We start from the raw sequence: 14,146 nt of genomic DNA, 5'->3' as shown, positions 1-14,146 counted from the left end.
CCCCGCCAGGCTCCCCTAGGCTCCCCCAGGCTCCAGCAACAAGGGAGGACGCCCTCGGCAGGCGCTGCTCTTCCCAGTGCGCTTGGGCCCGTGAGCAGGAGAGCGGTGAAGTTGGCTGTGCAAGGCCACCGTTACAGCGTTGGCACCGAGGGTGCAGGAAAGACGCCTGAAGATATATTTTAAAATATTAGAGGCACAGTGTAACCTGCACGGGACACCTGATCAATAGCTAGCAGTTATACCCGGCCGGCCTTCCCTGCTCCATAAACCCTCTGAGTTGAGCTACTGGTTTCAATGGGAGCAGGCCTGCACCACAGTTTTCAGCTTGGCTAATCTAGAGCCTTGCTACAGGACAAGCCTTCTCTAAATGGTTATCTATATGTACACGTGCGTGTATATGTGTGTATGTACAAATGGCATGCACATGTGTGTTTTTATACGTGCATAAATTTTACAAAATGTTTAAAATACATAGACATAGATACTCCTGTATGTGTACATATCTATGTGTTTCTGCTTGAACAAGTTTTGTAAAAGGTACTTTTTATGTTGTGTCAGCAATGAGTAGATGTTCTTACATTGCCTGAAGCTTTCCTTTAAGAACTATGGTTCCGAATACAGGTATAGGGTCTCCTTTATAAACCCTTATATTTTCTAAGGGTAGGTATTAAGCATTTCTCTTACAGCATTTCCTCTGCTAACTGAAATGAATACTCCATTATTTTTTTTAACACCCAGAACCACCAGCTGTTACCACATTTTCTTCATTTACCAGCTCTACTAGCAAATTTGGATGATTTTTCTTTGCAACAGAGTAATTCCCCTCTAGTCCTTGACACAGAATATACCTAAGATAATGATTTCATGTGAATTAAAATGTATAATTTAATTTGTCTACTTTTGCGCATTTATCTTTCCTTTAAAATGCAAGTGTTATTTATGCTTAAATATATTTGAAAAGTCCATTTGTATAGATATGGCCAAACAATAAAAAATATTTTCCAGAATAGGAAACTTTGTACAGATGTGCAAACAATGCTTGCATAACCAGTTTATTACTGAGTATGTTGCATCTAGACAACCTTTCTCATGCCTGGACAGCACAGCCAAATTACTGCTGTATTCTGGTGGAAAATAAATAGAAGACTGAAACCTAGATGATAGATATTTAGCGAATTATGGCTAACTGGGGACAGCAAAAGAAAATCACGTGAAAGAAATCAAGCCTTCCAGGTACATTAGCTCCTTCTTGCCATGCAAAAGCTGGGTAGTTTGGTTGCAATGAGACACAGAAATTGTTCCCAGTACATTTTTGCTTAAAAAAATCCTTTCGCTCAAGGATACCAAAACAGTGAAGCAAAGGGAAGATTTCACGTCATGCATTCAAAGGAAAACTGAAGGACTTCAGGGGTTGGCATAAAAATTCCACATTACAACACTTGCTCCCTCACCCCTTGCCAGTGTTTTTCTCAGCCCTTTCGCCTTTATGCTAGTGTGGGTTGGGTGTCAGTCCTAGCAAGCTGCACAAATCCCACCTCATGGGGGACTGAAAGAAGGGGACTTTTATCTGTCCACATCCAGTGTAAGTCTGCTGTGCATTGCCTACTCAGTACATAATTGATAAAATCTATTTTGGGCTGGATTCACCAGTTTGCTCTGGCTATTTTGACCTGTGGACAAGGCTATTGTCTATTAGCTACAACCCATCGCATCCCTTAGACAAGTGATCCAACAGGGAGAGACAGCTCCCCACGCTGACATTGCCACCGCATTGTGGCTAAGAACGTAAATACCAGAGCAAGGAGAGTCAACGCACAGGTCCTGCAGCAAGCACAACTCAGCCACGCTGCTCAGGTAGCTTGACTTAAAGCCTAATGACATATAGAATAGTAACTGCTACGACATGGAGGGAAGTCAAGGTCTGTTCCTGTATTAAACCTATCACTTCATTACCTCATATATTACACTGAGAGTTGCTTAACTGAAAGAACTCTGTATGAGCAGAGATTTTGGATTTACTGCTTAATTCTCCATCTTTAGTTATGAAAAAATCTTGGCTGTTTTGAGAGGGCACGTGCCAAATGAGCTGAAATCAATGGAGCTGCTCCAGGGGTGAATTTGGATCACTGCGTGTTGGACTTTCAAAGAAAAACTGCAGAAATCACAAGACTGCTTGAGGGTGAGACCTCATGCGAGCCACATGAACTGTTATTACACACGGAGGGATGAGGAAAAGCAAAGGAGAAGAAAAAAAAAAAGGTGTATTTTAATTGCATCAAGACCACAACATGGGAGACATGTTGTGTGTAAGTGCTGTCAGACCAGGACACTGCAGGTGCTCTTCAGAGAGAAGGGGCTCCCAACATATCCAAGGCCTTCTGCACACAGAAGGAGCATCTACAGCAGAGGTATTTAATATCACACCATGATATTTGTGCATTGAGATAGGTTAAGCCTGGGTTCTTCCACTTGTAGTGGGAGTGCAAAACATTCATATTTGCTTGTAACCAGACAGCATCTAACTTTGCAGCTTCAGGCTCATGAGGCTACTGAAAGAGGACTCCCATGCCTTAGATGACAATAAATACCTTTGATGTGATGAACGGCTGCACTCCAGCAAGCTCTATGCCAATGCAGGATTGTAAAACAGGGAGGGAGCCAACAACCTACAGTTCTGGAGGAGGCAGCATGCCATAGATTACAAATCCTGTTATATTTGAATCAAATGATAATGCAGGCACCCATCCAATGTAGCTGCTCTGGAGGAGCTTGCAGGCTGCCTGCCATTCATTACCACTATTTTTATAGTTTTATAGTTTATGGCATGGTTGTGCTGTATGGGCCAAATTAACAGGCTGTGTAAATTATACAGTGGTGAAAAAGGCTCAATGTGGTGGTGGGTGGGGGGAGCAGGGGATTAAGGAAGAGAAGAAGCCATAAATTTAAATTTCCTGAAATTTCACTCCTGCATTTGGATTTTAGTCCCTGCTCTAACAGACTGCTATCTACAATGAAAAAATCGAGGGTGAGAGAGAATAACATGCATTTAGAATGATACTGGTGGAGGCGTCCTCTGCGGTTAAGGCAGTTTTATCTGTGTGTTCTCCGAGTGAGCGCTACCATTTACCACGACACGACAGGAACATACAGACAGTTGCTCCCTTGCAGACGGAGCTGAGAAACTGTACTGGGGATCCATGGCTGGTGGGGAGGGAGGTGAAAATGATGTGAAGTGCTCAAAGCCAGTGCAGTCAGTAAAAAATGGTGGTTTGCCAGTGATACAGTTTGCCTCCTTTTCCTGTGCCAGCTGTCGGATTTAACCACAGCACCCCTTCCTCTACCCTCACTGCAGCCCCTGCGGCTCCACACCCTCCAAAGTTGGAGGTGCAGGATGCAGAGGCCTTGGAGTTACCCTGATCCTTTCCAGGAGCAGGATGTTGTGGAGAGGTTCAGACGTGTTAGTGTGCAGCATCCACAGAGCCAGACAGGAGATATTTCATCCTATGATTATTCCAGCCATGAATCAGTATTTAATTACCGAATGACATGCTAATAGCTTCTTGTTCTATCCAGCGATCTAAAACATATACCAATTTCTTCATGAAGCAGAGAAAAGGCTTCCCGTTTGGAGCTGCCACATCCTATGTACATCTAGAGAAGCTGTGTGAAGGATCCTGTGCAACTGTGTACAAGGGGAGCAGCGGGTGAGCAAGGACCACTGGTGCCATTACTGCCTTCCCAGTGCCTGCTGAAAACACCCCTTACGGGAATCCATAAGAATATGCTTGAAGCTGGGGAATCCAGAGTGTTTACAGGAAGATAAAGGCAAATCAGAAGTCCAGCTTTGCCTTTAACCAGGACATTCACAAAAGCCCCATCCCAATTTTTCAGGGAACTCCTCCACTACAGCCATGGAGGCTCCACAAAGACATTTTGTTCCACAGCAGCATGCCCAGAGATTGACTGGCTGCACCAGGGAGGGACCGAGAGTTTTTCTTGGAATGAGGGATCCCTGCATGATGGAAAAATTGGGGGTGAGGCCATGCTGCCATCACGTCGGGGCAGGAAAGCTGTGAGAGGGCAGAGTGGGAACGCTGCCCAAAGCCATGCTGTAGCAATATCAGCTCAGCAGAACGGTGCTACTCTAGCCAGGTGGGCTGGCTCCCCTTTCACTGCTAATGAAGACAAGATGGAGGTGGTTTGTAATTCCTTTCTGAGCTTGGCCTGGGTAGTGCAGTAAGCCCCAGAAATTTTGCTTAGGTAAGTGTGGAGCACCCCAGGAGACTGTTGATAGTGTTGTCTTGCGGAGTACTGAGGTGCTTTTTGTGACCTTCCACTCTGAGCTGACAGGATCAACGGCCAGTTGGTGCAACTGAAAGTGATCAGGTTGGAAGGTAAGACATAAAAAGCTTCTTCAAACATCAGTGAAGAGTGAGGAACATCATTCTTGAAGAGCATGTGGTTTAACCTGAAAAAGCTCCATGTGATGTCTTCCTAAGTCCTTTCTTGCCTACTCAATGTGCTGGCTGTCCTCCCAAAACGTTCCGTTCCTTATGCCCTCTTGAAGGAGGTCTTTGTGCTGGGCTGGGTGAGCATGTGATGGATGGAGGGGGAACCTGCTGGCCAGTGTATTCCTTCATGACAGATGCATCTGAGCTTGTGGTAAGGCAAGTGCCAGCTGCAGCCAGAGCGTGTCCTTTCTAGCAGTGTAGGGCCCTCTTATACCTCCTGCCTGCTACCTGGCTCTGTAGTTGCTTTCTCACTCCCATTTCCACTCACTCCCACTAGCACTGCACAGCAGTTTTTGCCACTGTTGCATTAGGCAGTTGTGCACTGGAAATGTCCCTTGCAACAAGCTTGCTGTTATCACAAATGGTGCTGCTTTCCTGTGTGATGGTAGCTGGTACCTGGAACATCACAGATCCCAGCCTGAAGAGAAATGCTTTCGGTAAAACTGTTGTTTAATGACATCTATCATTGCAGCCCGGTGAGAAATTCTTTCTATTGGTTGAATTTGTAGAGCACTGGGCAAAATGTCTGCAGCTTTCTCAATTTCCTTGAGAAAGAAATGCTTTTGTTTAAGTGCTTGATTTTGGCTGAATGTATTTACACGTCCCTACAGACCAAGTTCACAAACTGCCTGGTTAATTAAGGCTTCTATTTTCATCTGCTCTACAGTCCCAAGAGGATCATAATCTGGTTTCTTCCTTACACAGAAGTATGCAGTCTTTGTGCCAGTCTATTGTCTGGTATTAGTGAGAGCTATCAATGTAAGAGGTCACACATATTTTGTTTTCTACTTCTTACTGCAGTTCAAGACTAGGGTTGACTTTGTCACCACAGGGATGGAGTGTCAGGGACCAGATGAGCCAGCTTTCGCAGAGAAACCCTAGCACGGAAGGACTCTCGTACCAGTCAACTCAGAATAACAAGAGAGGTCAGTGGATCCACTCCAGGTTTATAACAGTGTAATTAAGATAAGAAGGTTTACAAAGTCCTTAGTCCAATTCTGGGTGAAAGCAGAGAGATACCTAAATATGCCTATTTACAGAATGGCTTGTGTTACAGTTTCCTCTACACATTTGCTGTGGTGCTTTTGCTCTGCATTTACACTTGTAGCCCACCAGTAAAATAAGCCTTAAAAGCTTTATCTACATAGAACTAACGATGCTCTAAAGATCAGCACCCCTTTAACATGCTCTACTGGACAGGCTGAGGGCCTTAACTTCATTCATTATGGGAGAAAACAAGTGTGATCCTATGAAGGGTCTACTTTAAATAGATCTTTTGTGTACTGCTGAACTTTGCAGCATCTGACACCTCAAATTTACAATGTAAGTCAGTAGCACAAACAAAGCACAAGATTTATTAACACGGTGCATTCTCTGCTACCCTGGAGGAATGGCACTCTCCTGACAAAGAGCCACTTCACTCCAGGAAGCCCCACAGAGACGAAATGCGTTTAAAGCTCAGTTTTGGCTGTAGCACCTGACACCCCAGCAGGGGGTTGTAGAAGCAGCCAAGTGAGGAGCAGTTCCCAGAGGCCTGCTTTGGGTACAGGAGATGAATTCTCCATATTACTGTGGACCCTCTGTACTGCTCCTCTGGAGCAACAGCTCTGGTCGTATGGGATTTCTGAGGTATCACACAGCCAGGTTAGCAGCGCCTTCCCGTAGCAGATGGGATCTAGCCAGAGTATCTTTACTGGGTTCATAGGCAATTAGGTGCAATTAGGTGGAGCATGTTTATGGCTCATTCTGTCATGCACTGGGAACATACTCGTGGTAGCTAAATGGACTAGCTTCAGTACTGGAGGCAGTTTAGCTGCAGCAGCACCCAGCTCTGTGCAAGAACTAATTTACAATCTGTGCTGTTTCCAGCAGTTATGCTGAATCAGGCATCCCTTACTGCTCAGCAGTCTCAGTATTGACATATGCTTAGGCCACAGCTGTGTAATACAGTATACCTCGCTGTAGGGCTTTTAGAACCAGGTGAAATTGTTACGGTCACAAAAGGTGAAGTGCTAATCCAGTATAAATTTGCCTTGCCAGCGTGAAACTCTTCAAATATCTTTTGCAGATTGTTTGAAAAACAAAAAGCAGCTTTTATCCAGGACCAAAACTCATTTGGCCTCCCACGGCTGGCCCAAGCTCTGTATTGTGTGCTTTGGCTAATTCAGCAGAAACGAGAATGTATGCCCATGCCTTAGCTGAATGAAATTTGTAGCACTGTGTGGTCTGACAGTAAGCTAGTTTGGTTTTAATCAGCAGGGAAAGGTGAGTCTGGAGCAGCTCTGAGGCTATTCTGCTATATCAGAAGCTGAACTAAAACCTGGAGTCAGAGACCCCTGGTTTTGTTGCGCTTTGGGGCTTCTGTCTGTGCACAGTTTTGGTATAATAGCTGGCTCAGAGTCTTCTGTAGTGCCAGGGACCTACAGGCAGAGTGATCCTAGCTCCATCACTTCCCCACATCCCTCCTCTGTACAGAGCTACAGCAACTATTGTCCCAAACCTGTGGTAGCAAATGATGAAGCTGCACACGCTCTTCTCCCATAAAGAGTATCTTTGAGAAGCTTTCTGCTGAGAAGCTGCCTTCATGAGTGTGTCAGCCTGCTCTATCATGAGAAACCTAACGCAAGGCTGAAAGGCTCAGAAGGCTGTAGCTTTTGTCTTAGCGTCAGTCAGCCCTCTGTGGTCTATATGGAGGCAGAGACTCTTCTGTGTGCTGCCCTCTCCATCACCACACCCCAGATGTGCTGCGGCTTGGCAAAGGCACGTCAGCACCTAAAGACCAGGGCCACACAGTTGCAATGATGCTTTTAGATGGTTAGGCCAAAAGAAAAAATGTGCCGAAGTTGTATAAATACAAACAAGTTACTGCTCACTCAGTAACTTCATCATCTCTGCTCTTTGAGTTTTAAACTGGAGAAAGCAATCAATATGCTTTCTCCAAGCTAACAGCTCAGAGCTAAATTCAGCTTAGCATTTACAGTGATTTCTTTTGGCAGATTTTTACACCCTGATAATGTGAAGCTGGAAGCTGATAGAAATTCAACTTTCCCCAGAAGTCTCCTAAGGGCCCTGCTGAGGGCACATGCCAGGAGGTGGATGGGGAAAGGGTGAGAAGCTCAGTAACAGGCTGGGGACTGCTGCATTCTGGCTCTGGGGGCTCCCAGCCCCTGCCTCTTGGCATGTGTCTTGAAGAAATTATTTCTCCTCAGCTGAGAAGCTGACATCTGGGAACCCCTCTTGGCATGTGTCTTGAAGAAATTATTTCTCAGCTGAGAAGCTGACATCTGGGAACTGTGAGCTGCTATTTCTGACAGAGGCAAGATCCCACCTCTGAGAAATGGACAGGTTCCTGCCAAGCCTGGAGCACTGATGCTTGCTTCTTTAAGGAGCTGTTCCGTCCACCTCCAGACTCAGTAGCTTTCTGCTTCTTACAGAACTGCTAAGTTTGGACTATTTCTCCCTAGTTTTATATTTTCACTGCCTTGCTGTGTGCACTGTCTCCTTCCACTTCCAGCAGCAGTGGTTAAGTTGATCTTCCTTTTGTGTTTCCCCAGCTTCTCTTCTCAAGCATTTGAAACCTGCCAACATTGTACCACTTCATGACGTTATCCAGACCAAGGAGACATTAACATTTGTGTTTGAGTACATGGTGAGTTGATAATTTTCTAGCTTCCTGTGGAGCTAGTACTGGGAAGTGGCTGCATTATGAGACATCTACAAAGAGACAAGTTGTAATCCTTTAGTGCAATGATTGATTTTCCTTCTTGATCTCCTGCTTTCCAGCCACACAGCTTTGCTCTTTTCTTTCTGTATATGGGACAGCTGTATGCAAAAATGATTCCTTGTCTCTTGTCTCCACTAGGGTGGCAGAGACTATTTGCCTCCATTTCTGCCTTGACAACACAATAAAAGTACTGTTCTTGAGCCACAGCAAGGATAGGAAATAATGATAGAAGCTCACATCCCAGTTGGGGTCAGATTTGGCACTGACCCCCATGGTTCACCGTGACCAAGCTGCGGGTTGTTTTCATGGTGTCATGGTTTAGTATTAGAATGTGCTGGGTTTGGCTGGGGTAGAGTTAATTTTCTCCATAGTAGCCAGTATGGGGCTATGTTTCGGATTTGTGCTGGAAACAGTGTTGATAACCCAGGGATGTTTTCATTACTGCTGAGCAGGGCTTACACAGAGCCAAGGCCTTTTCTGCTTCTCACCCCACCCCACCAGCAAGTAGGCTGGGGGGTGCACAAGAAGCTGGGAGGGGACACAGCCGGGACAGCTGACCCCACCTGACCAAAGGGATATTCCACACCATATGACGTCATGCTCAGCCTATAAAGCTGGGGGAAGAAGGACGAAGAGGGGGGATATTTGGAGTGATGGTGTTTGTCTTCCCAAGTAACCATTACGTGTGATGGAGCCCTGCTTTCCTGGAGGTGGCTGAACCCCTGCCTGCCGATGGGAAGCAGTGAATGAATTTCCTTGCTTCGCTTTGCTTGCATGTGCAGCTTTTCCTTTACCTATTAACCTGTTTTTATCTCAACCCATGAGTTTTCTCACTTTTACTCTTCTGATTCTCTCCCCCATCCCACTGCGGGGGGGCAAGCGAGTGGCTATGTGGGGCTTAGTTGCTGGCTAAGGTTAAACCATGACACATGGGGAGGGCGGAATGCCAATAAAAAAGTTCTCAGCATGAGTTTTGCTACTTCTGTTGCTTTTGCTGATAGCTATCAACCAAATTATAAGGAAAATATGGGGGCTATGTCTTCTTACTGCACCTTTATAATTAATTCTGGCACAAGTATGAATTCTGTTAACTGTCAGCTTCAGGTCATAAACTGCTAGGGTGAGATAACAGGTCAGCCAGTTCCCTCATTTGACCCAGCACTTAAGCACACCCTTGTGTGCTGCATCACATCAGATGTTCGCCAAGGTGAGAGACAACTATATAGTGGTTGCATATTTTTTTCCATTTCCAAAAGAGGCATTGTTGGTAGAAGCATTTTAAACCAGTAGCTTTGCCTCGAGTTCTCCTCTTATTTAGCACACAGATCAACCCCGCATCCTGGAAGACTTCATTGATGCAATGTTATGGTGAGTTCCTTAAAAGACTAGTATCCCTTAAGGCATGAGGAAGTGTTATTTTCCTCTATGTACGGTCACTGTAAATTGCTTACTAATATTTGTTTGTTCCATGTATGACAAACACTCTGGAGAAAAGCTGCCTTTGATGAAGATGTAACAACCTCCCTCTCAGTCTCCAAAGTCTTTTTTTAGTTAGCCTCCCTTCCTATTTTCTGAGCCTGCAAGAGGACATTCAGCTTCTGTGAACAATGACATCTTGTGGCAAACAAATCTGTCTCTACGCAAATTTGTATCCTCTTATCATCAGAATAAAGTATGGATCTCTTTAATTAAAAACTCTCAAATCTCATTCTTTCCTTATCTGGAACTATCTTCATCTTTACAGTAATTTAAATCCCTTTTGTTTCTACTACAGCTTTTGGGGACTGGACCTGAACACAGGTGAAGATGTACCCTTACTTTATAGGCTGATGTTGTAATAGTCTCCTACTCTCCTTTGTACGCATCTTCACGTTAAATTAACTTTCAGGATTGTTGCTGCACACTGACTTAAGGTTTCAGCGCAGATGTCCTCAGTGAATGCCTTCTTGAGCAGCTTCAGTTAATTTATATTACAGCTGTCAACAATAACTTTGTATCTTATCAAACTGCCTATTCATCTGACTTTGTCAGATCTCTCTGAAGTTCCTCACTGCCACTTCTTATCACAGCTAATCTAAATACTTCTGTCATCTTCAGATGTTGCCACCTTGTTCACATCTTCTTCCAGATAGTTGTTAAGCAACGCTGATTCTAATGAAGTTTCTTGGGGCCCCAGATTTTAAACATCCTTAAAGCTCAGATATGTCCAAGATGCAGCGTTGTAGTTTTGGCACAGATCTCAAGGGCTCTGCTACCAGGCGGGCTTGTAAAGCCCATGGAGTACATGGCTGTAACATGCACTCGCTGGCATTTCTGTGAGTAAACACTAGCCAGCTGCTCTGCTTTCCTGTCCGAAATCTTCATTGTCGGCAGGAACTGAACTGCAAAATGATTTACTGCTCCTTTAGGCGGGTCATCTAGCTTGCTTCATTTTTGCTGGCAAATGTTGGGGTTTTTTTCTCTTGAGTGATTCCTATCGAATATGATGCAAGTATGCAGAGTATTACAGGGACCCTTTTCCTGGTACTAAAATGACCTATGGGTGTCGCTGTTTTTCCTTCTCTTCAGATTAAGTTTCTGGTGAAAAATGTCTTTTCTCTGGTGAAGTCTAATTTTTTTTGCTGTGTTTTCTTTCTATCCACTCTCCAATTTCATACCTTACTTCAGCCCAATTTATTTTATCCCAAGCTTATTTACACTGCAATTGTGGTGGGAGTTAGATATTTCTTTCTTGCTTGCTTTCTCCCTTGTTTTCTGCTTTCTGGCTTGCTTGCTTCATTCATCATACCTTATTTGCTATATCTGTTCAAACTGGGTCCTTGTGATTTCTCCCAGCTTGAAGTTAACAGTTCACATTGTCAAGTAAATCAGCTCACTGGTCCAGCTCATACTGGGAAGAGGTGGTGCGTACAGCAGCCGCAGAACTCCCTCTGCTGGTGTCATCTGGCTCAAATGGGCAAAACCTCCAGCTCCTTAAATCCTTTGTTTTGCTTTGTCTTGAGCACTGAAATCAGAATATCTGCTGTTCTGAGAGCCGGGTCTGTGTTTTGGCAAGTTGCACTTGCTCCTGTGATCTACAGTCCATTTATAAAGAAAAGTTAGATTTCCAAAACGTGCACTTAGGGACTGCATTATAACTGCCCTCATGGCCAAATACTCCACCCTGAAAACCTCAGAAAGCTGCAGGGCAGTCATACCCCGCCGCAGTTTTCTCTTCCTCAGCCAGCTCTACTCATTTTTGGGATTTTACTCGTTTCTTATTTGCTTTGTCTCTGCTTTGTTCCAGGAGTTCTCCTGAAGTTCAGAGTTAATGTATCAATGCAAAGTCACACAAAATAATTTCAGCTTTTTGTTGGCTTTTTCTAGCTCTTCATGTTTTTGCGTGGCCTGGCTTACATCCACCAACAACACATTCTTCACCGTGATCTGAAACCCCAGAACTTGCTCATCAGTTGCCTTGGTGAGCTCAAATTAGGTGACTTTGGTGAGTCACAGTTTGGATACTGCTGATATATCTGCTTAGACTGAGGCTTTAGCATACGTATAGATCTGTATCCACAGCCAATTAAGGCATAGAAGTGTAACCTCTTACTGAACTTCAGGAAACTATTTCTGTGGTCAATCCAGCTGTTCTTGCCTGTATACTGATAGGTGCAGGGAGTAAACTCATTTAAGTCAGAGCAATTACTACCACATAAAACTGGTTCAAGAGAATTGAAAATCAACCCTTCTCTTTTCAGAAGATAATGTAACATGTAGAGGCCACAGCAATGTGCTGAACCAAAAGGCTTTCTTGGCATTGGTTTGGGGTTGCTGCTTCAGTCACAAATGGTAAAGCCCTGCAAAACACAGCATATTGCTTGATCGGATTTGCCCAGAGATATATTCCAGACACACTTTCTTTGTCAATTGCTTGTAAACTGCAGTGGGATTGCTTGCGTTTAAAGATCCAAGAGAAAATAATGTCCTGTTTCCAATTGTTATCATCTAGGCTGTGTACAGGTAGAAGGACTGTCCTAACACAGCAGTCGTCTTTTTTTATTTTGCAGGCCTTGCTTGTCCCAAGTCCATCCCCAGAGAGACATACTCCTCTGAAGTGGTCACGCTCTGGTACCATCCTCCTGACGTGTTGCTTGAAGCTACGGATTATTCTTCTGATCTAGGTATCTGGTACTGACCAATTTCAAAGCATCTGGGGTCCCCTGGGAAAAACAAACTTTATCTGAATTAAATTAAGTCAACCAAGTTACAGTAGCTACAGTCATAAGTAGAGGAATTAACACCTGTGAGCAAAAGATGTGTGAGCAGTGGGGAGTTTTGTACTGCTGGGTTCTTAGAAGTTTTTGGGAACGATGTCACTACGTCTCAGCTATAGATTTATATAAACCTCATCTGATAATATTTATGAGATATGTACATCTCATTTCATAACATTTATGAAGCATTTTCAGGTCTTGCAACAGAACACCTTTGCTAATGCACTTATTGTTTTGTATCTATGTGGTCGGCTGAGTCAGTAGTAGCTCTACAGCAATGGCTTTGTGAAGTTACAACTGCACCAAAAATTACTTTGGCCTTGGTAGCAAAAGGTGGCATTAAAGGGTTTCTGAATGGGTGTGGAGGTAGAGAGGTGTCTGAGATTTTCATTACTTCTGTGATACTTTGTCCTTCTTCTCAAAGAACATGTCTCAGATACATTCTGGATTTCATACAGGAGAAGGGCTGTGTTCTGTTAAAGCTTTCTTACCTTATGAGCTCTATGCCAAAATCTTAATGTGTCTGGGAATCACAGGAAACAAGCCACACGTTAGCAGAGATGAAGGGAGAGGGGTCTCTAAAAGCAGGCAGAAAGCAGGAGAGGATGAGGACTTCATAGGGGTTCCACTGGTCCTTTTGGGCTGGCCTAGATATGTAGCCGGGCCCTAGGGTTCATCCGCTTCTGGCTCACTTATGCATGAGCCTGAGCCTGCTTCCAGCAACACAGCCCTGACTTACTCACAGACAACATGCAGCTCATGATGTTGCAGGAAACCACCCTTATTCTGGGTGATTTTACATCTGTAGACAGTATTGCTGCTTCACATTTTCCTCAGACTGGTTAATTTTCTGCCTGTGCCTGTCACACCGGGACTTTTCTTAATTGTTCTGCAGAGTCAAAGGCTGGGAAAGGGTGGGAGGGCAGCAGGCTGAAGAATGTGCAAGAAGAGGGCTGGGTAAGTTTACAAACAGCAGAGTTCCAGGTCTTCTCAGGCTCTATCCCCCCTCCAGAGATCTGCAGCTTATCAGAGACTCCAATGGCCTAAGTCTGGAGGGCAGTTCAGGGAAACAGGAGTTTTTAGTTTGTTCACTTCCCTCGGCCTGCTGCTAATTTAAGTGCTTAAAGATTTCTCCGAGGAGAAAAACCTTGCTAAATTCTAATGGCTTCCAGCTGCTAAGCCAGTCTAAATAGCCCTGTCTTCTCTCCCCCACTACCTGTCACCTCTCCCCTCCAGACAGTCTCTCAGGAACGTCTGCTGAGTTTGAAGAAGATGCCTGCCTAGAAGATTGGAGGGTTTGTATTAGGCAGATGCTGGTATAAACCTGTTGTTTTTTTCCTGAAAGTTGACCCTTGTCCAAAGCCTCAGCTGCTCACAGAAAGCCTGGCATTTCTGCCTGTGCAAAACCAACGTCCCCACGACATAACTCTGCTCTAGCGTAATGAATAGCAACACAGGAGTGGTATACAAAGATCTCATCCAGCACTGACCAGCTCTAACAGCACAGTACTCTCAGTCCCACTGAACTACATTCACACTATAGGCACCTTTGTTATAACACCTCCTTATAATAACAACATTCAAAGTGTTTGCCCTAAAGAAAGATGTCACGCTGAGAGAATAGAGAGTACTTCAGTGAGCTCTATTCAGTAACT

At 44.5% G+C, this 14,146-nt stretch overlaps 1 protein-coding gene across 1 annotated transcript in view; it reads left to right on the top strand.

Moving 5' to 3' along the window:
- The first annotated feature begins 2,288 nt into the window (after positions 1-2,288).
- The window catches only part of CDK15 (cyclin dependent kinase 15), a 36,792-nt gene continuing 24,934 nt past the window's right edge, over positions 2,289-14,146 (top strand). Inside the window, 9 exon segments of the mRNA XM_035899113.1 lie at positions 2,289-2,408; positions 3,308-3,457; positions 3,607-3,704; positions 4,351-4,394; positions 8,066-8,160; positions 9,403-9,411; positions 9,538-9,603; positions 11,602-11,719; positions 12,285-12,405. Of these exon segments, the coding sequence (XP_035755006.1) occupies positions 2,289-2,408; positions 3,308-3,457; positions 3,607-3,704; positions 4,351-4,394; positions 8,066-8,160; positions 9,403-9,411; positions 9,538-9,603; positions 11,602-11,719; positions 12,285-12,405 (821 nt within the window).

This window comes from Egretta garzetta, unplaced genomic scaffold, assembly GCF_000687185.1.
Source record: "Egretta garzetta isolate BGI_Z169 unplaced genomic scaffold, ASM68718v1 scaffold297, whole genome shotgun sequence".
NCBI classification, from domain to species: Eukaryota; Metazoa; Chordata; class Aves; order Pelecaniformes; family Ardeidae; genus Egretta; species Egretta garzetta.
This window is presented reverse-complemented; position numbering and strand designations above follow the sequence as displayed.